Source organism: Neodiprion fabricii, chromosome 1, assembly GCF_021155785.1.
Source record: "Neodiprion fabricii isolate iyNeoFabr1 chromosome 1, iyNeoFabr1.1, whole genome shotgun sequence".
In the NCBI taxonomy this organism is placed as follows: Eukaryota; Metazoa; Arthropoda; class Insecta; order Hymenoptera; family Diprionidae; genus Neodiprion; species Neodiprion fabricii.
The window spans coordinates 21,015,786-21,033,899 of record NC_060239.1 but is presented as its reverse complement, the minus strand read 5'-3'; the positions used below and the strand labels follow the sequence as shown (position 1 = coordinate 21,033,899).

Here is an 18,114-nt window from a genome sequence, read left to right as displayed (position 1 = left end):
TGTACAGTGTACTGGCCAAGCGGCGGCTTAGAGGTTAATACTTCGAAGTATCACTTTCCATGGAAAATTACCCTCGTAAAGTTTGCATTCTTGTTGGGTTAGAGAACATTTAGGTATAACTATACGTACTCAAACAATTGCTTCAATATCACGTACATTTTACGTTAGAATGACATGGTCTACAACCCATTTTTCTTCAGATTGCACAGAAATATCAAAAATGTCAGGGAAAGAAAATAGTGTCACCCTAACGGTATAATTAGTAGAAAATTCAGTAAAGCACATATTTTACAAATTTTTATTGGAAAGAGATAAGAATATCGGACACAGGTAATTATACAATATAGTTGATAGTACAAACAGTCAGTGTACTATGTCTGGATTTTTCTTTTTCTTCTTTATCTTCGTGGGCATAGGACCAGGCATCTTGAATACAGTGCTGAGGAAGCAAGCAAAATCAGCGATTAGCCACCAGTTTCGCGGTAATTAATTTCTCACATTTTTATAAAAATCAAAGAGAAAGAAGGAAACAAAAACCACCGTATGAATTATTTAAATTATCTACCTCTATTTCCTGGCAAATTAAGTTCATGACACATCCACCCCTGATAAACAAACATACTTACTGACATGTCGTGCAGATGGGGCTGAACTTGCAGAATACTGTGAAAATAAATACTCCGTTTATACCACATTCGCTTCTGAAGTTAAAGTTAACATCGAAAGCGGTACATAGGTAATATTTTTACTATAAAGAATAGGTGTTTAGTATTTTGTACCATCGACTCATCTTAAAAGAACGTAATTAATTTTTAACACAAATTTGGACAAGAAATCTTCGCTTCGTGTCATCATGTTATGATGACTCACTCCATCATTATTTTAAGAATTGCTCGCATAGTCTTTTGCACTAGAACTCAAATTCTCACTGTAACCCTCAATCCGTTACACAAATACAAAAATGTAGCTGACAGTTTGATACTGAGGTCGAAAATGATTTTATACTACTATAAATCGAAAAACTTTGGTTCAAAAGTAAAAGATGTAAATTCATCATTAGAAACCATTGAATAATACTTACTCGACAAACACACAGAACAAACGTATCCAATATCGACAAGTTCTCGATGGCAGAAACAAGCCGCCCTGTAATCCACCTTGACTGGGGGAGGTAAGACTAGCTTACTGCGAACCTTAGGATCAGGAAGGAACACCCACTGGAAAATTGAAGTAATTTAATACATAAGAGAGTAAGCCCATCCACCTAAGACTAGTATGCAAATAAGTTTTCGCTCTAATAATCAGCGTAAACAAATAGACATGAGGTGTATGCATTTTTAACTATGGGTCACCATACTTTGTGGTAGAATTCGTTAATTCAGTTTTTCGGCTGCAAGGTAACGTTACAAAAAGTATCATCATATCTGCAGAAGTATGGATGCAAAGTTGAAAGCTTTAATGGACAAAATAATAGCTTAATATCAAAAGTAGAAACACCAATATTTCCAGTTTGATATTATGAAATCCCCATCATTCTAACTGCACTTCAAAAGTTGCCTTGCTGGCTTTGACTAAACTGAATGAAGAAAATATGTAGACATATATAGTAAGAATATTATCGTATTATTACCAGCAAATACTGCAGGAGACCAGCCAGTTGTGGTATTTTTAAATAATTTCCACCTGTTATGTCACAGCCTTGTTGAAGTAATCCCAGTTCTTGATCCAAACTGCAAACATCGACTACAACACCCTAAGACCATGAGAAATTGGTTGTGAAAAATACCTTATTCTGTTTTATTTCTGGCGAAGTAATTTGCTTGGCTCATTTTCAAACTACTTTCAAATAGAAGACTCGTGACAAATAAAAAATATATTTCTACGAAAGTTTACCAATTTCTGGGCAGTGAAGAAGACGTTCATATAGTTCATATATTGCGATGCAGAATCATTGCTACCAGTTACAACCAAAATTCTTGAATGTATTTTTTCACCAGCAGCTTTTTCCCGCTCCAGTCTGACGATATAGCACAGTGCCATTGCTAAAGCTCCGCCGATCAGGCTCTCAGTATTCAAAGGTTTATTTGTAACAATTTCATGAATTAATTTCTGCAGATTTTGTCTGACTGTTCTTTCAACCATCATAAAACCTTCGTATTGTCCATCTATCTGCCGGACTTCCATTGGCTTTTCGTCGGGGTACAAGAAGGTCGATGAATGAGAATGGCACGCCATGACAGCCAGCTGGTTGTTTGACTTTTGCATGAGGTGGGCATTGGCAAATACAATAACAGAGTCCAGGCATTGCGTCAATATCCTTGTATCTTGACGCACGAATTTCTGAACTGGATTTGTGTCTAACACTATAACCAGCAAGCTTTTCTCAACCCCTGAAGAAAAGTAAAGGAGATAAATGTAAGTCCCTCAGAGGAGGGTCAAATAATTCAGCAACAGGTTTTTTACTTAAATAAGTTGAAAATATTATACTGAATTGCAATACCAGTAGGATATACTCTTCACGAATGTGCATATACTTCAAATCGTCAGATTAGCTTAAACATATAATTTGCATGTAAATAATTTGAATAGTCAGTAAGTTAGTAGTCTTCAGTATGTACTTATCTGAATCATTGCAAAAATTAAGACTACTGCTGAATGTACGATTGACGTTCAATATTACGATACAGGCAAACAAAACAATATTTGTAGGTTAGGGAATTGATAGGTGAGTTGTAATCGTGAAAACGCGTATATGGATTTGTAAAAATATATTCAATGAAATGATGTCGTTTAATATGTTCTAAACGTCTTGGGATCGCAGTTTCACTAATTATTTATTGATACGAACCTTTCGTGAGTACTCACCATTGGCCATGTTTACTTCTTGACATATCCGTGGATGGCGTGAATTCTACTTATCAGTGTAGCCAGGCCCCGAATAAAGGTGAGATTTCATGGACAGCAGAAAACAACAGCAGTTCAGTAACTTACTAGATGTTACTAACAGCTCAAAGCATACAGACACCGTTGACTGAGGATTTATGTTGTGGTGAAAATTGAAAGAAGAAGGCAAACTACAAAGTGCAGCTCAGGCTCAGCAAATAAATAAAAGAATTTGAAAATTTGAAACAAAACACAAAATTAAGGGTGAATTGAAATTATTAAAAAAAAAAAAAATTAATACTGTAATTACTGCAAAGAGTGTTGTTAGCGTAAGTATTAATATTTCCTCAAAGTACTGGTTTTCCATTTTTTCATGTGATTTGCATATTTTTTATTATTAATACACGTATTATTAAGACTTTTTTGTATTTTTAACCGTATAAATACCTAAGATTGTGTTACATTTCACAACTACCTGTGGATTGAAGGCGTTCGTTCTGATTCTCCTGATATAAAAAGTGTTGTAAGCAAATATACCTAGAAAAGCAAAGTGCTGTGTTTTGAATTGTTTTGATGTAAGATATGTGCGGCATAGGTTTCCAAAAATGAAAAAAATGCATTTCTTATATGGAAACATCGAGCTCCACGACCGAGATTTAGCGAAATTGGCGACGAACATATTATCTATGAGACATCAAACATATGTATACCAGTCTAATTGAATCATCTATTTAATTAGCCTTCTTTTAGTAATAATTTTATAATACGTGGAAAAGTATTCCCTACTCTACATTCGAATTTCCCGCTACCAATTCCTCATTACTCTTTAGTACTGATTGTAGCCACGGCAAGACAAGTGGCGCTGACTTTTCCCCACCTCGTAGCATGGAGCCATAGACTTATAAGATAGACTGAGCGCTCTTATGAGCCGCTTGAAGCAAACATTTAAAGGACAGAAATATGCCAGGAGTCACTGATATATATATACACTGGATTGGATATTACCGTATACTCTACGTGTAAGCTCGCGTGTCCAATTGAACACTTGAATTTCCGCCATCTTGTAGAGAAAGTTGTCACAGAATGCGCGCTAGATTTGAACTGCGTAAAATATGCTATTTAAATCTAACGATATATTCGTCACACAAAAAAGTTTTTGACGAGTAAAATAATGTTTGATACATTAAATGGAGAACAAATCATTTTTTCGAAAGTATATTATTATTTACAATTATATGATGTAAAAGATCATTAAATAATATGACGAAAAACTTGTATTTAAGCGTGATTTTTCTTTATGTTCAAAAGAAGTCCTCAATTCTAAGAAGTTTCCGTCCATTATCCTTTATCCGATGGTGGGCTGAATTCCATAAGGATTATTCAAAAATTTGTATAACACTAATTCAACCGTTAGGGAATCCATTTACCATCCATTGGCATCAAAGTGGAGCTTAAGACATGTAAAAAAAAGTTTTGAATTAAATTATATCGAATTGGGTGAGTAAAAACTTTATTCAAAAATATGGAGAATAAAACATTCCTTGCAAATGTTAAGGGATTTTTATAGAGTAGCGTGCGATAAACCACAACCGTAATATAATTAGTAGTATCAATCCACAATCCATTCACACGAAGAAAAAGTTTTCAATTTCAATTATAATAAGATCGGTTCATAATTCAAATATTGTGAATTTTTACTGACACGATTCGTACGTTATAATACTCGTTAAATATAATTAGTAAATACTTCGTATGCTGACATAACCTCTGCAAGTTATCATTTGCAGAACGCTTCAGCGTTGTATACTCACTTGTAAAATGATCGCCCACAATATTTTGATTGCTTTGTTTTGCAAAAAACGCAGGTACTCATTGTTACCTCAATAATTGTTACTGTAATTTTCCAACACAATCGATTATATACACATGCATATATCACGTATATATTTATATATATCTGAAGTGACAAGAATCTGTACAAAATGGCTACCGTTCAATTGGCGTGACGGCACCACGCTTAAATCCAATCCAGTGTATATATATATCAGTGGCCAGGAGTACTCCTTTCTCTCTTTGACGATATATGTGGCGGGGATCGAGGCGGTAGAGGAGAATGAGGCGAATCTATAGCTGTTCACGCCAATTGAACGGTAGCCATTTTGTACAGATTCTTGTCACTTCAGATATATATATATATATATATATATATACGTGATATATGTATGTGTATATAATCGATTGCGATGGAAAATTACAGTAACAATTATTGAGGTAACAATGAGTACCTGCGTTTTTTGCAAAACAAAGCAATCAAAATATTGTGGGCGATCATTTCACAAGTGAGTATACAACGCTGAAGCGTTCTGCAAATGATAACTTGCAGAGGTTATGTCAGCATACGAAGTATTTACTAATTACATTTAACGAGTATTATAACGTACGAATCGTGTCAGTAAAAATTCACAATATTTGAATTATGAACCGATCTTATTATAATTGAAATTGAAAACTCGGGTATTATTGACTCAGGGATTAAATTATAATTCGATATGTAGATTTCCCGTGAAAGATGTGTTGCGCCTTCAGCAGTGGTTAAAAAAAATGAAGAGGAAGGACTGGAAGCCAAACAGAAATAGCACATTGTGTTCAGCTCATTTTACAAATGACTGCTTTGATAGGACAGGATTCCTAATTACAATGAAAAAGAACAGTGTACCAACTATATTTGACAACCCAAAATCAGAGTGTTCATCTTGTTACCGATTAAGGGTATATAGACGTGGCTATTTATTCTTCAAGTAAGTACCGTTACTCAATGCAACATAACGTGTGAATTAATAAATTTAAACTTTGCTTGTTATGTAGGTTCCCATTGGATGAACCTGATATTATGAAGCAGTGGATCGCAAATATAAACATTGGACCGCGGTCTCCATCAAGTGATAGCTTTCTGTGTTCCGACCACTTTGAACCCTCTTGCTTTCAGAAGAAAAGTAAAAATTATATAACTTTACGAAAAGGCAGTATCCCAACGTTATTTGGTAAGATCTGACACTATTAATCCCTTTTAGGTCAGAGAAAACTCAGTGTGCATAAAGACACGTTGATGTGATGCACTATTGCGTCAATGCCGTCGAAGCGGTCAATTACCTACAGATTATAAAGTGCTCTGTTACAGAAAAATCGTGTGTGACACATTTCTGTGTATTTCCATTGTCGTTATTTATTAGTAACTTATCTGTAGGTGAAAACTTGCAGCAGACCGAATTACAGGATGAATCCGATCGGCCCACCACAGTGAATGTAACCAAATTACATGAGCACCTACACATTTTTACCTGATTTGCATGCTCAGATATGTACATCTTTTTTATTTTCTTTTGATTGTGCTTGTAACTTTTTCTCCATGTGAATGGATTGTGGATTGATACTACTAATCATATTACGCTTGTGGTTTATCGCACGCAACTCTATAAAAATTCCTTAACGTTTGCAAGGAATGTTTTATTCTCCATATTTTTGAATAAAGTTTTTACTCACGCAATTCGATATAATTTAATTCAAAACTTTTTTTACATGTCTTAAGCTCCACTTTGATGATCAATGGATGGTAAATGGATTCCCTAACGGTTGAATTAGTGTTTTACAAATTTTGAATAATCCATATGGAATTCAGCCCACCATAGGATAAAGGATAATGGACGGAAACTTCTGAGAATTGAGGACTTCTTTTGAACATAAAGAAAAATCACGCTTAAATATAAGTTTTTCGTCATATTATTTAATGATCTTTTACATCATATAATTGTAAATAATAATATACCTTCGAAAAAATGATTTGTTCTTCATTTAATGTATCAAACATTATTTTACTCGTCAAAAACTTTTTTGTGTGACGAATATATCGTTAGATCTAAATAGCATATATTACGCAGTTCAAATCTAGCGCGCATTTTGTGACAACTTTCTGTACAAGATGGCGGAAATTAAATTGTTCAATTGGACGCACGAGCTTACACGTAGAGTATACGGTAATATCCAATCCAGTGTGTATATATATCAGTGGGGTACTCCGGTTGTAAAACCGTGCTCGAAAGGGCTATTCCGCGTCAACCGGATCAGTCATCTCTCAGATATTTTTTTAATTTCGCATATGGATTGTGTGTGAGGAGTTAGATTTTTGTGCCATAGCGCGAATCTCATAATGCAAAATTCGATTTTTTATTAACAATAACAAATTAGACTCCCATTTTTTTCAAAAATTCATAACTTTGGCAAAAAATTAGATACAATATATATTTTTTTTTCAAATGACGCGGAAAGCTCCATAGAATTAAAAAAAAAATACGAAATGGTAAAAAAAAGTTTTTATCAATTGTTTATTTAACAATTAATTTTTCAAAGATTTTTAAAACAGTGACTGACAAGATCAAAAAATTTTTTTAAAATTCTGACATGTTTCTTGAACTGTACTACAACCTGTGAATTAATTCCAGAGGGGTATTTTCCTTCGTTTTTGAGTAAAAAATCATTAAAGGTGTCGATGCGCATGAAATTGCGGCGCGCCGAGTCTCTACGTAATGGCGGGCGGCCGGTTGCCGTCCACCGCTACCCCGCGGTGGCGTCGCATCGTTATTTTAGAGTCATTTTCATGATGTAGGACATGATTGAAGAATCTGAAAAAAATACTGTACCTTCACAAGGCCTGCTCAAAGCGATAAGTGAAGATTCAAGAATGTGTTTTTCACCGTTTTTTTATTACAGAGATTCAAAATAACGGTTACACACCATGAGAGTGCACATAAATGATAATAATTACATAACTTGCTACTTATTTTAAAATAAAAACACATTCTTGAAACTTCACTTATCGCTTTGAGCAGGCCTTATGAAGGTACAGTATTTTTTTCAGATTCTTCAATCATGTCCTACATCGTGAAAATGACTCTAAAATAACGCTGCGACGCCACCGCGGGTAGCGGTGGACGACAACCGGTCGCCCGCCATTACGTACAGACTCGGCGCGCCGCAATTTCATGCGCATCGACACCCTTAATGATTTTTTACTCAAAAACGAAGAAAAACACCCCTCTGGAATTAATTCACAGGTCGTAGTACAGTTCAAGGAACATGTCAGAATTTTAAAAAAATTTTTTGATCGTGTCAGTCACTGTTTTAAAAATCTTTGAAAAATCAATTGTTAAATAAACAATTGATAAATACTTTTTTTTACCATTTCGTATTTTTTTTTAAATTCTATGGAGCTTTCCGCGTAATTTGAAAAAAAAATATATATTGTATCTAATTTTTTGCCAAAGTTATGAATTTTTGAAAAAAATGGGAGTCTAATTTGTTATTGTTAATAAAAAATCGAATTTTGCATTATGAGATTCGCGCTTTGGCACAAAAATCTAACTCCCCACACACAATCCACATGCCAAATTAAAAAAATATCTGAGAGATGACTGATGCGGTTGACGCGGAATAGCCCGAAAATAAAGCCGTTGTGAATTTTCGCCGCTAGCGCTAGTGAGGGAGAGGCCTAGTTAGTACGCATACACCGGCCTCGGAGATTGCAGCGCTCCGGTCTTTGGTGCACAAATTGAGAAACGCAGGTTTCAAGACTGTCACGCTGCATTATACAGGAAGCATAGAGATTAGAAATATAAGAATAGAGTACGTGAGCTACAGGAGCGCACATAGGTAAGTGAAAACCAGCACGCGATAGAAAGAGAGAGAGCAACAGTCTGGTTGTCTTTGTCTAATCACGCATGCGCTGGCGTGCCGAAGGTGTTGACACAAACATAACCTGCTTCATACTCTATTTGGATATGATTATACTAAAAAAGGAGGTTGGTATTCCACAGAATATATCGATGAAGTAGTCAAACATATTAGCGGTTCTATAGTATTTTCATTAAAGAATAAAATTCATTGTAAACAGTGCGTTGCTATGATAGAAGGGAATACTGATAACAGCAGCTATTCCAAATTAACTGAACTAAAAAATCGTGGAGGCTTGCACTTTGCATCTGACGACGTAAACTTTATTTGTATTAATGCTGAAAAAATGTTACGTTAAAATCGACATTTAACATTTTTTTCAAATATTATGGATAGAGTTGTCTCGGAAACTCTGAAAATATTACCAAACACGATATTAGATGATGGTAAACATTATTTGTAACAAGATCCCTTGTGTGACCACAGACATAAATTGATTTCACTTATATTGTATGTTAGTTTATTTAAATTATACTAATACTACTATTCATAGTCGTACTACTGATTACAATATTTTTTTATATATGTTTTCGTATTGAGTGCGGCCGAGACTCGCCTGCTGAGCATGCGTGATTAGACAAAGACAACCAAACTCCCTAGTTGCCCTCTCTCTTTCTATTGCGTGCTGGTCGCATCGGCTGACTCACGTACTCTATTCTTATATCTCTATGATAGGAAGGGGCTTGGAGTGGCCGGACCTGTCTATAAGACCGTGCCCATGACTTATTGGATTGACACATATTCTAAGGTCAATTTCCACGGTTATAGGTTATGTTACATTTATAGAGATTTAAGTCCGTGATTGAGATTGAGTTTGTTTCGCGCTCGGCCAACTATGGCGCTGTACGTTTCCTGTGCTGTCAACTTAACTGTCCCGCTAGGGACTTTTTGTAATGTGTTCTTTTGGAACGAAGTTCCTTATCGCTCGTTCACCGTAGGGGCTAGGCGGAAAAAAACGACACCAAAAAACCGACACTTTTTGGCTATAGTGCTCGTTTGCTATAGTGCGCGCGATCTCCCTCTCTCTCTCTCTCTCTATTCCAGCGTGTGCGCGCGCTCTCTCTCTCTGTCTCAGCGCTTGGGGTGGGAGACGGCAGCAGCGGTCTCTCTCACTCACAGCGCACGACTATACTTCGCCCCTCTTTCTCTCTCCTACAGCGTACAACTATACTTTGAGCCGCAGCGCGCTCTCTCACAGCGTACGTCTATACTTTGCCTCTCTTTCTTTCTCATAGCTTTCCCACTTTCTCTCTCTCTCTCTCACACAGCGCTCGGAAAGAAAACAAGCGGCATCAGTATAGCGTCTCTTTGTAGCGTAAGGAACTTCGTTCGTACCGGCTGTCCCATGACAGCTCTCATTTTTTTTCCAATTTTTTAACCAAACGGTACACCCCCTTTATTTGTAATCGAGTATTCCACACACATTCTTTGAGACCAATCCCAAGCTGCTTACCTAAAAATTTATGCACACCGCTAACCCTATGCAGATCTGCCTAACAAAATTTTAATCACACATGTAGGCTTGCAAGTAATTCTAGTTTTTGGCACTGATTCACTCGTCGAATGTAAGTGTAATGTGAACCGAGCGGATGATTGCAGAATGCTGTTTTCTTTAGCATTTGATCTACTGCACATTGAAAACTGTACACGCAGTTTTTGTATCCTTTTCCTAGCTAAATTATACTCTGCTGATTCTATTTTTCAGATGTATTTATAAATCTTTATTGAAAATATATTTGCATATTATAAAATTAGCACATTGTAACATGTGTTTTTGAAATGTACACGAGTTTCTTACAGGTTTATTCATGAGAAATTGGGGCCCTAGATTCAACAATAACAGCAAAAAGCAGGTCTAGCTGACGTGAAAAGTCATATTTTATAAATCCGTTATGGCACCCAAACTGTAACACAATACCATAATTTCAAACTACTTCACTTAACTCAGGTAATCGATTCAAAATAAAATATTATAAATAGCGTTGTAAATAGTCAAGTGATTGTATAAATTTTATTCTTTAAAAATAAACGTAACAAAAAAAAGATTTCTTCGACCAAACAATTTCAGGGCTTCCAAATTTCACACGTATCACAGACGATCATCACATTTTACTCAACTTTAGGCTTGACGTATCGTTGTCTGGCGACACGAGTTATCAAGCTTTTTGTCATAGCATTGTGATCTGCTTCACTTATTTTTCTCAGATTCATTCCAAACATAAATAACCTGCCAAGTTCTATATCATCATTAGTAAGCTTGCTAACATTCTTTTGATGTCGGATATCCATGGCACAAAACCCAATGACATGCACATAGTCGTATAACAGAACTTCATCGTAACAGAATTCTTTACCTCTTGCTTGAAACCATAAGCTTTGAATATGCTGAAAGAAAAAATAGTTTACTGAGAAATTCAATTTAAATTAATTTCACTCCACTTTCAATCAATTTCATTCATTGTGCCTTCTCTTCATTCTGGTATTCAAACATAGTTGTTACATTTTCAGCTTAATTTTAGTAGTACATATTCTAGTGCTTCCCGAAACCATTTCAAATAGTATGTAGTTTTCCTCTGCAAGCTTCGAAATAACGAGAATAACCCTACTGAAAATGTTCATATGTCAAATCATAAAATGTTTTGAAAGAATTCAGCATGTAATTTATTCCATGAATTATCTTGCAAATTTGATAAAATATATATGAAATCACATAGGAGAGACAAGGCACAGGGATAAGGCAGGTAGAGAATAAGTAGTAATAAGGTAGGAAGTAAGAATAGTGTAAGAAAATATGTAAAAGGATTGTAAAAGGTGGGAGAAACGGGAGTCATAACCCCAAGGGGAATAATAAATATTACATACATATTAGAAATTATATAATAAATCACCAAAAGTCGAATCATCAGATATATTAGATCAAAATTCATATAGTTTACGATATAGTTGATTAAATGTTTTTTGATCTGGTATACCTAATGATTTGTGCTCTCTTAATTTATTATGTGATTTCTTATATATTTTATCGAATTAACAAAATAAATCATATAATAAATTACACGTCAAATTCTTTCAAACATTATATGATTCAACACATGAACATTTTCAGTGGGGAAGTTATTGCTTCTGATAGATTAGACATTTATAAAAGCATAATACCCTTATTCGAAAAAATATTTGTTGAACATTGTATCAGATCATGAATTTCATAATAATGCAACCTACAGTCTGATAAGAATATGGTGCGCTAGGCGCAAGTCCAAATGGAGGTTTCAGCTCAAGTTTTTTCTCCTTATGGGCAAAAGACTCATCATCACTTGACTCTTGAGAATCTGTTGACTCATCTTCATTTACTGGTTTCTTTGGACATAATACCGGAACTGTGCCAGTGCTGTCATCCACTGCAATACATGCACATTAATTAATGTGTAAAAAGTGAAGTGTGTGTCATAAAAACGGAAGAAAACAAATATCTTTACTAAATTATGGTTGTTTTATTAGGGTTATTATTTTTAATCCCTAAGAAATCCCTAGAAATCTCGCTGGGTTGGATTAAAAAAAAATGATTAAAGTTAAATCTTAGGTAATTTTTAACAAGGGATTCTATGGTGACCATCGATTTGATCTTGAATCTCATCTTCAAGATCATTTTGCGGTTAACTTTGATTTTTCAAAAAGAAACTATCAGTTTTGATACCAACATCAGAAAGAGCAGGAAGTGTTATGTTCAAATATGTGTTAAGGTCTAGGGTCAACGTGACCTCTGCAGGTCAAATAAAGGTCAAAAGTATGCTTGGTAACAATAATGCAGGTAATTTTTGAAGATCTGCGTCTCACACAAGATGTTTCACAAAAAAGTTGTCAGCTTTGATCAGGATGATCTGATTAGCTTTTGAAAATTGATCTTGAAGTCAAACTTCAAGGTTCACTATTTTTTTTTGAAGATATCATTATCATTGCCAGCATTCTTCTTCTGGCACGAGGCAGCAACAACGATGTTCCTCTTGCCTCTCACTTTTGGGTGCTTTTGGGTGCATTTTACAATAGAATTGGTTACTGTCAAGAAGTTCATGGACAACAATTCGAGCATCTATTATGAATTGATTCATGTTGTAAAATACACCCATAAGCACCCAAAAGTGAGAGGCATGGGAAACTCACTCCAAAAAACACCCCAAAGGGAATAGAATTCTTCTACGTTCAGTTGAACGTAAGATTTTCCGCTCTTTCCGATGATGGCATCAAAAATAGGGGTTGCCTTTTGAAAAATCAAACTTGACCTTGAATATGCGGGTCAAAATGAAATCAAAAGACACCATTGAATCCCTTGTTAATAATGATCTAAGATTTAACCTTTGTATTTTTTTTTTCACCAAACCCCGTGAGATTTCTAGGAGTTTCCATACTTTTGCCCTATCTTGTTCATGTAATAACAGTATTATAATCAGCTAATTGCAATAACATAGATGGCTGATCATCAAGATGCAGATTCTTATCACAAAGTGTTATTTCTCTGAAGAAAATTGAGTTTATTTCAGTGTAGTTTGGCTCTGTGGACACTCTGCACTGTCACAGGCTAAATCGTGTAATCAGTGTTGCATAAGTTAATGGATTTACCAGTATATGAGATGTATTTTTGCAGTTCTATCTTGTCTGTGACAATGCCAATAATTTCAATTTTATCTATCTTAACATCAGGCATATTTTTTGGGTGAAAATGTACATATTCCGACCCAATGTAAGGTATCAGGCGGTATACTTCTGAAATTAGTAGAGGTAAAGATGCATTTTCATTATCTGAAATAAAATTAAAAGTGAACTTTTTAAAAAAATACAATATAAGAATTGTGATTTTGGAAGAAATTTTCTTTCATGGTGTCAGCTTTTCTTTCAAATGTGTAGCCTTCTGTTCGATGCGTAAACAGTATTGTGTAAAGGGTATCTAATAGGAAGTTGCTTAAACTAATCGACTGTCATTTCAAAACACGTGCACAGAATCAGAAAAGCCAAATTGCTTTAAATAGAGGAAACTGCAGTTTTAAACGCACATAAATAAAACTCAGTCAAATATTTTTTATGTCAATTTATTACATCTTATAAAAATAACGAAAAAGTACGGTGATTAAGGATAGATATTTTCGAAGTGCGAACCATTAGATTGTGCATAAAAATCAATTCTCTTTTGAAAACTGTGAAAAACTTTGTCTAACATATCGTTCGTAATGCCGCAAACCACTTCCTGGATGACCGTGATCAGTTCTTCTACTGTGCTGGGGTTTTTAGCGTAACAATGATCTAACCCCACAAGAAAAAATCACAAGGGTCCAGGTCTGGTGAGTACGGAGGCCATTCTAGTCTGCCTTGAGCAAATTTAGGGTACCCCAGACTGATTACTCGATTCCCATATACGCGATGAATAGCTTCAAACACCTCATGAGTCCAGTACAGCGTCGCTCCATCTTGCATGAAGTAAAAATTTTTAACCAGTCCCCTCTTTTTTGCATAAGGAAAGAATTTCGTTTCCAAAAGCTGTTTGCAACTTTCTGCTGTTACCGTAGATTCCAAGAATTGCAAATAAATTCCTTTTACCGAAATTGCTGCCCATGCCGTTACTTTCCGTGGATGAAAGGACTTCGCTAGCGATATGTTGGGATTTTGCGTTCCCCAAAACCGGTACTTTTGCTTGTTTACGTACCCATTTATCCAAAAATGTGCTTCATCGCAATAAATAATCAATTCCTCATTAAGTTCTTCGGCTTCAAACATTCCTGTAATAGTGTTATAAAATTCAATGCGTTTCGTCATGGCATGTTCAGTTAACAATTGATGAGTGCTTATTTTATATAGATGTAACTTTAAAAAATATTTTAAAATGTTGTGTAATGATGATTTGGTTATTTTTAATGGTTGAACTGCTTTTCGAATCTAATCATTTGGATTTTATTTGAAATAATTCTCAATTTCGTTGATCTTCTCTGGTGTAGTCACTGTAACAGATGGACCTGGCAACTCGTGTCTACGGTCCTGGAGTGTACCATACTCCACAAAGTTATCGATTATCCTACAAAAATTAACATACAATTACTTCAATGTAATTTAATTGAATTGAAACATAAGTTGTGTGATAGATGAATATGAATAAATATTAAATTCTTACCTTTTCAGAGTGTTTTCACTGGCAACTCTATGAGTTTCAAACTTAGTACGAAACCCTCTATACGCATTACTATATATTTTTCCTCTCGAGAAAAAGCACTCAATAAGATATACTTTTTCTTCCATGGTGAGCTCACTCATTTTGACGCGCGCGTATTTGCTTCAACCACGGCTGGAATAAAACTGCGGGGCCTCAGGTATGCGTCTTAGAAAAAGGACCCATATTGAATGCATGGAGGGAAGACACAATTATTTAGTTTTAGCAACTTCCTATTAGACACCCTTATATATTTTCTTTATATACTGAAAGATAAAATAATAACTAATTTCATGCTTTTGCAGTTCGAGCATTACGCGTAATTCCACAATATCCTAAAGAATAATTGCGTTTCAATCGCACAGTTACATCTAGATTTCTGGAAAGGATTAACCAATCGTAACAGTGTTATACACGAATATACCAATAAGATCGACGCTAGAGGAGTCCAAAGTAGTCATGTTCGAAAACTGTATATATGTTTCGTGATGCGATGGCGATGCAACTGAGATATTCAATCGTTTGAATACTGTACTGAAAATGTAGATAAAAACTGCACTGTGATCGGTTTACTGTGAAAAACGTCAGTTCTGTCTGAGAAAAATAATTATCAACTGAATTGCATTTGTACAGTAAAAGTAACCGTAAAAAGTACAGAAATTATTTCAATTTTAGAATAAACATATGACACAATTACGTGCGATTTGCAGTTAATTATGGAATAGAAAATGTAGAAAAAATAAATGCTCATGCCCTCTGATTCTCGGTGGGCTCAGTTTCAATCCGACAGTTTCACTGTTTGGAGAATTTATAGTACTGGCTTTTCAAGTTATACTTGTTGAGCATTGTATGTCATACTTTTTCAGAAGCAACAATAGATTGCGAATGAAGGAGGAAAAATAAATCTTTACGCCAAGCATAAGGTTACGATATAAATATTGCAAGTATGCTGGGGGAAAAAAGACTGCCTCTATGGTGCGTACGAACTTTAGTGTCCTTATTAGTTTAAATCAAACATTCGATCTTGAGATGACATTCAAGGTTCAAAATTTTCAATCCCTAATGTCTTATCTGATTGCATAATTTCCCACATTTTTCATTTCTGAAGTTAGAGACATGAGTACCATATAAAAAAAAAAAAAATCGACTCAACCTTGAAATGACATTGATGGTGAAATTCAGTCTCAACTGGATAGCCACGAAAAAAATCCTACAACCTTAGTACCCAACAATTTTTCTACGACTCGAAGTTTTGAAGTTATTCAGTTATTTCGGAACTTTTGGGACACTCCATACTATGTAACAATACTATGGTTCACAAGTTTTGTTTCCACAGTAGAGCACAAAAAAAGGAATTGATCATACTAGGATGGAACAGTGTACAAATTTTTTCTACTGCGATGCTTTCTGTTTGTACTGTTGCAGTAACCACTACTTTGCGTACAGAACGAAGGCAAAAAAACGCATAAACCTACGTCTTGTGTTATCCAAAGTAAATTCTTACCAGGAACTTCAAAGCCGGGCCATTCCTTGTCCGCGGAGTGATATATCCGTAAAAAATCAGGATTATGAAACCAATCAGTCATTCTGGAGGAAAAAGAAACTAGTGCGACTGTCTGCAAGATACGAACAGAACAAATTTTGGCAACATTTTTGTGCTTCAAAACTTAAGGTTGATTGTAAGCAACGCATGTTTTACCGCAGTATTACAAAGCAAATTCTGTACCGGGAGGATCAACAGTTTTTGAAGTACGTCCCAGACAACTTATAACAGTACAGGCAGCATACTTTACAGATCATATATTAACATTGTATTAGACGGTTCAAATAGTCCGCAACGATCACGTGCACCGTCGACTCATCTCCGCAATTGAACTTCTCAGATAAATCTAGCTGTATCCTTTTCAGAGCGCGATGATGATATGCATAACCGACTTTACGCCATTTACGCAAAACGTACCAGGTGGATTTGTTACGGTTTCTTCATGTTTGAGGTTAAGTATTTTTTGCACGTTGATGCCTGTAAGTTGAGTTGCCGGGTTACAGGCGTCATGGTTGCCAGCGCCTCAGTGACAGTGTTTTTTGAACGACTAAATTTCAGCGTTGAAATTCAGGCAAAAAATTTCACCTAAGATTTTAAACATAATTGGGAGGTATTTTTTAATAACCTTAAGAATGATAATTGCAAAAGTTATGAGCAATTAAATTAAATTAAATGCAGCTATACAGACGTTGAGGGAAAAATTTAATATAGATATGCATGGGTTACATGATACTGTACAGTGTATTGCGTAACGGTAGTTGGGTAGCGATAGTAACGCCATCCAACGAATAATTGTGAGCATTGAATTCCTCAAATAATCAGAAAATAAATTTTGCAACGTCACATGATTTTCTTGTGTTATAATCTATTTGAACCACGGTGTAAGAATTAAGGCCGAAACACACAAAACTCCAGAAGCTATAAACAGAATGCAGAAAGTATGATAAAAGCCATAGCGCATGCGCAATAACTTACTGCATTCTGCTTGTGGCTTCTGGAATTTCCACCTTACGAGGTGGTCCGGCTGCCTCATCACCGAAATACTATAAACATAATATAACCCATGACCGTCGAAACTAACCTTAAAATCATGGAGACTAGAGGTCAGGAGCCCGAACGGCATAGGAGAATCATGATAAATTTGGACCGTGAAATCGACGAAACAGATATATGTTGGTTGTAGTTCGAAATTAGTCACGAGCGCGCTTGTGTTGTCAGTATAGGATGTTGAAGTATGGCATTGACCCTATACTAACGACACAACGCCACCACAGCCTACATATCTTTTTCGTTGCTTTCAGGATCCACATTCATATAATAGTATAGCGTACGGGCTCCTTACCTCTAGTCTCCATGCTTAAAATACCGCGGGGATAATGATTTGTTGTATTGACACCATGGTCTTACATACAGGTTTTGCAACGAACGTGGTGGGGGATGGTCAGTTCACGTCCGAAACAAAAGTACAACTTATGGCCACAAGAGCGGCGCTACGAGTTATTCATAAGCTTATTATTATTATTTGGCGGAACCCTACCAATCTTTTTGATACTCATACACAGGTAACCTTACGTGTAATGTCACTCATTTGTTTATGAATAACTGACAGCGCCGCGTAGTGGCCAGTAGTGGCAAAAAAAATGTAGACAATAACGTGGCTACCCCCACCACTCAAATTTCAGTTCGTTGCAAGTCCCGTATGTAAGACCGTGAT

At 35.6% G+C, this 18,114-nt stretch overlaps 2 protein-coding genes and 1 long non-coding RNA gene across 9 annotated transcripts; 1 reads left to right on the top strand and 2 right to left on the bottom strand.

Moving 5' to 3' along the window:
- Window positions 1–284: 284 nt before the first annotated feature.
- On the bottom strand, window positions 285–2,931 carry LOC124182556 (general transcription factor IIH subunit 3). 3 transcript variants are annotated; one of them, XM_046569993.1, is made up of 6 exons: window positions 2,866–2,931; window positions 1,894–2,390; window positions 1,631–1,753; window positions 1,082–1,217; window positions 627–663; window positions 285–439 (listed from the first exon to the last, which is right to left on the bottom strand). In XM_046569993.1, exons 1-6 carry the CDS (start codon window positions 2,873–2,875, stop codon window positions 364–366), a joined length of 879 nt encoding a protein of 292 aa, XP_046425949.1. In that variant the 5' UTR covers window positions 2,876–2,931; the 3' UTR covers window positions 285–363. The 3 variants fall into 3 exon arrangements, with proteins under 3 accessions (XP_046425949.1, XP_046425956.1, XP_046425965.1); XM_046570000.1 differs by having other exon boundaries at window positions 2,849–2,908; XM_046570009.1 differs by lacking the exon at window positions 2,866–2,931 and adding an exon at window positions 2,501–2,804.
- A 2,710-nt stretch (window positions 2,932–5,641) lies between these two features.
- LOC124180624 lies at window positions 5,642–6,238 on the top strand. Its single transcript, XR_006870293.1, has 3 exons — window positions 5,642–5,681; window positions 5,749–5,924; window positions 6,128–6,238. It is a non-coding gene; the product is annotated as an uncharacterized LOC124180624 (long non-coding RNA).
- A 3,807-nt stretch (window positions 6,239–10,045) lies between these two features.
- LOC124180565 lies at window positions 10,046–17,152 on the bottom strand. 5 transcript variants are annotated; one of them, XM_046566285.1, is made up of 7 exons: window positions 16,362–17,152; window positions 14,822–15,025; window positions 14,254–14,725; window positions 13,965–14,123; window positions 13,282–13,461; window positions 11,890–12,065; window positions 10,046–11,052 (listed from the first exon to the last, which is right to left on the bottom strand). In XM_046566285.1, exons 3-7 carry the CDS (start codon window positions 14,267–14,269, stop codon window positions 10,777–10,779), a joined length of 807 nt encoding a protein of 268 aa, XP_046422241.1. In that variant the 5' UTR covers window positions 14,270–14,725; window positions 14,822–15,025; window positions 16,362–17,152; the 3' UTR covers window positions 10,046–10,776. The 5 variants fall into 5 exon arrangements, with proteins under 5 accessions (XP_046422241.1, XP_046422223.1, XP_046422214.1 ...); XM_046566267.1 differs by having other exon boundaries at window positions 13,965–14,725; window positions 16,362–16,473; window positions 16,584–17,152; XM_046566258.1 differs by having other exon boundaries at window positions 13,965–14,725.
- Between the last annotated feature and the right edge of the window lie 962 nt (window positions 17,153–18,114).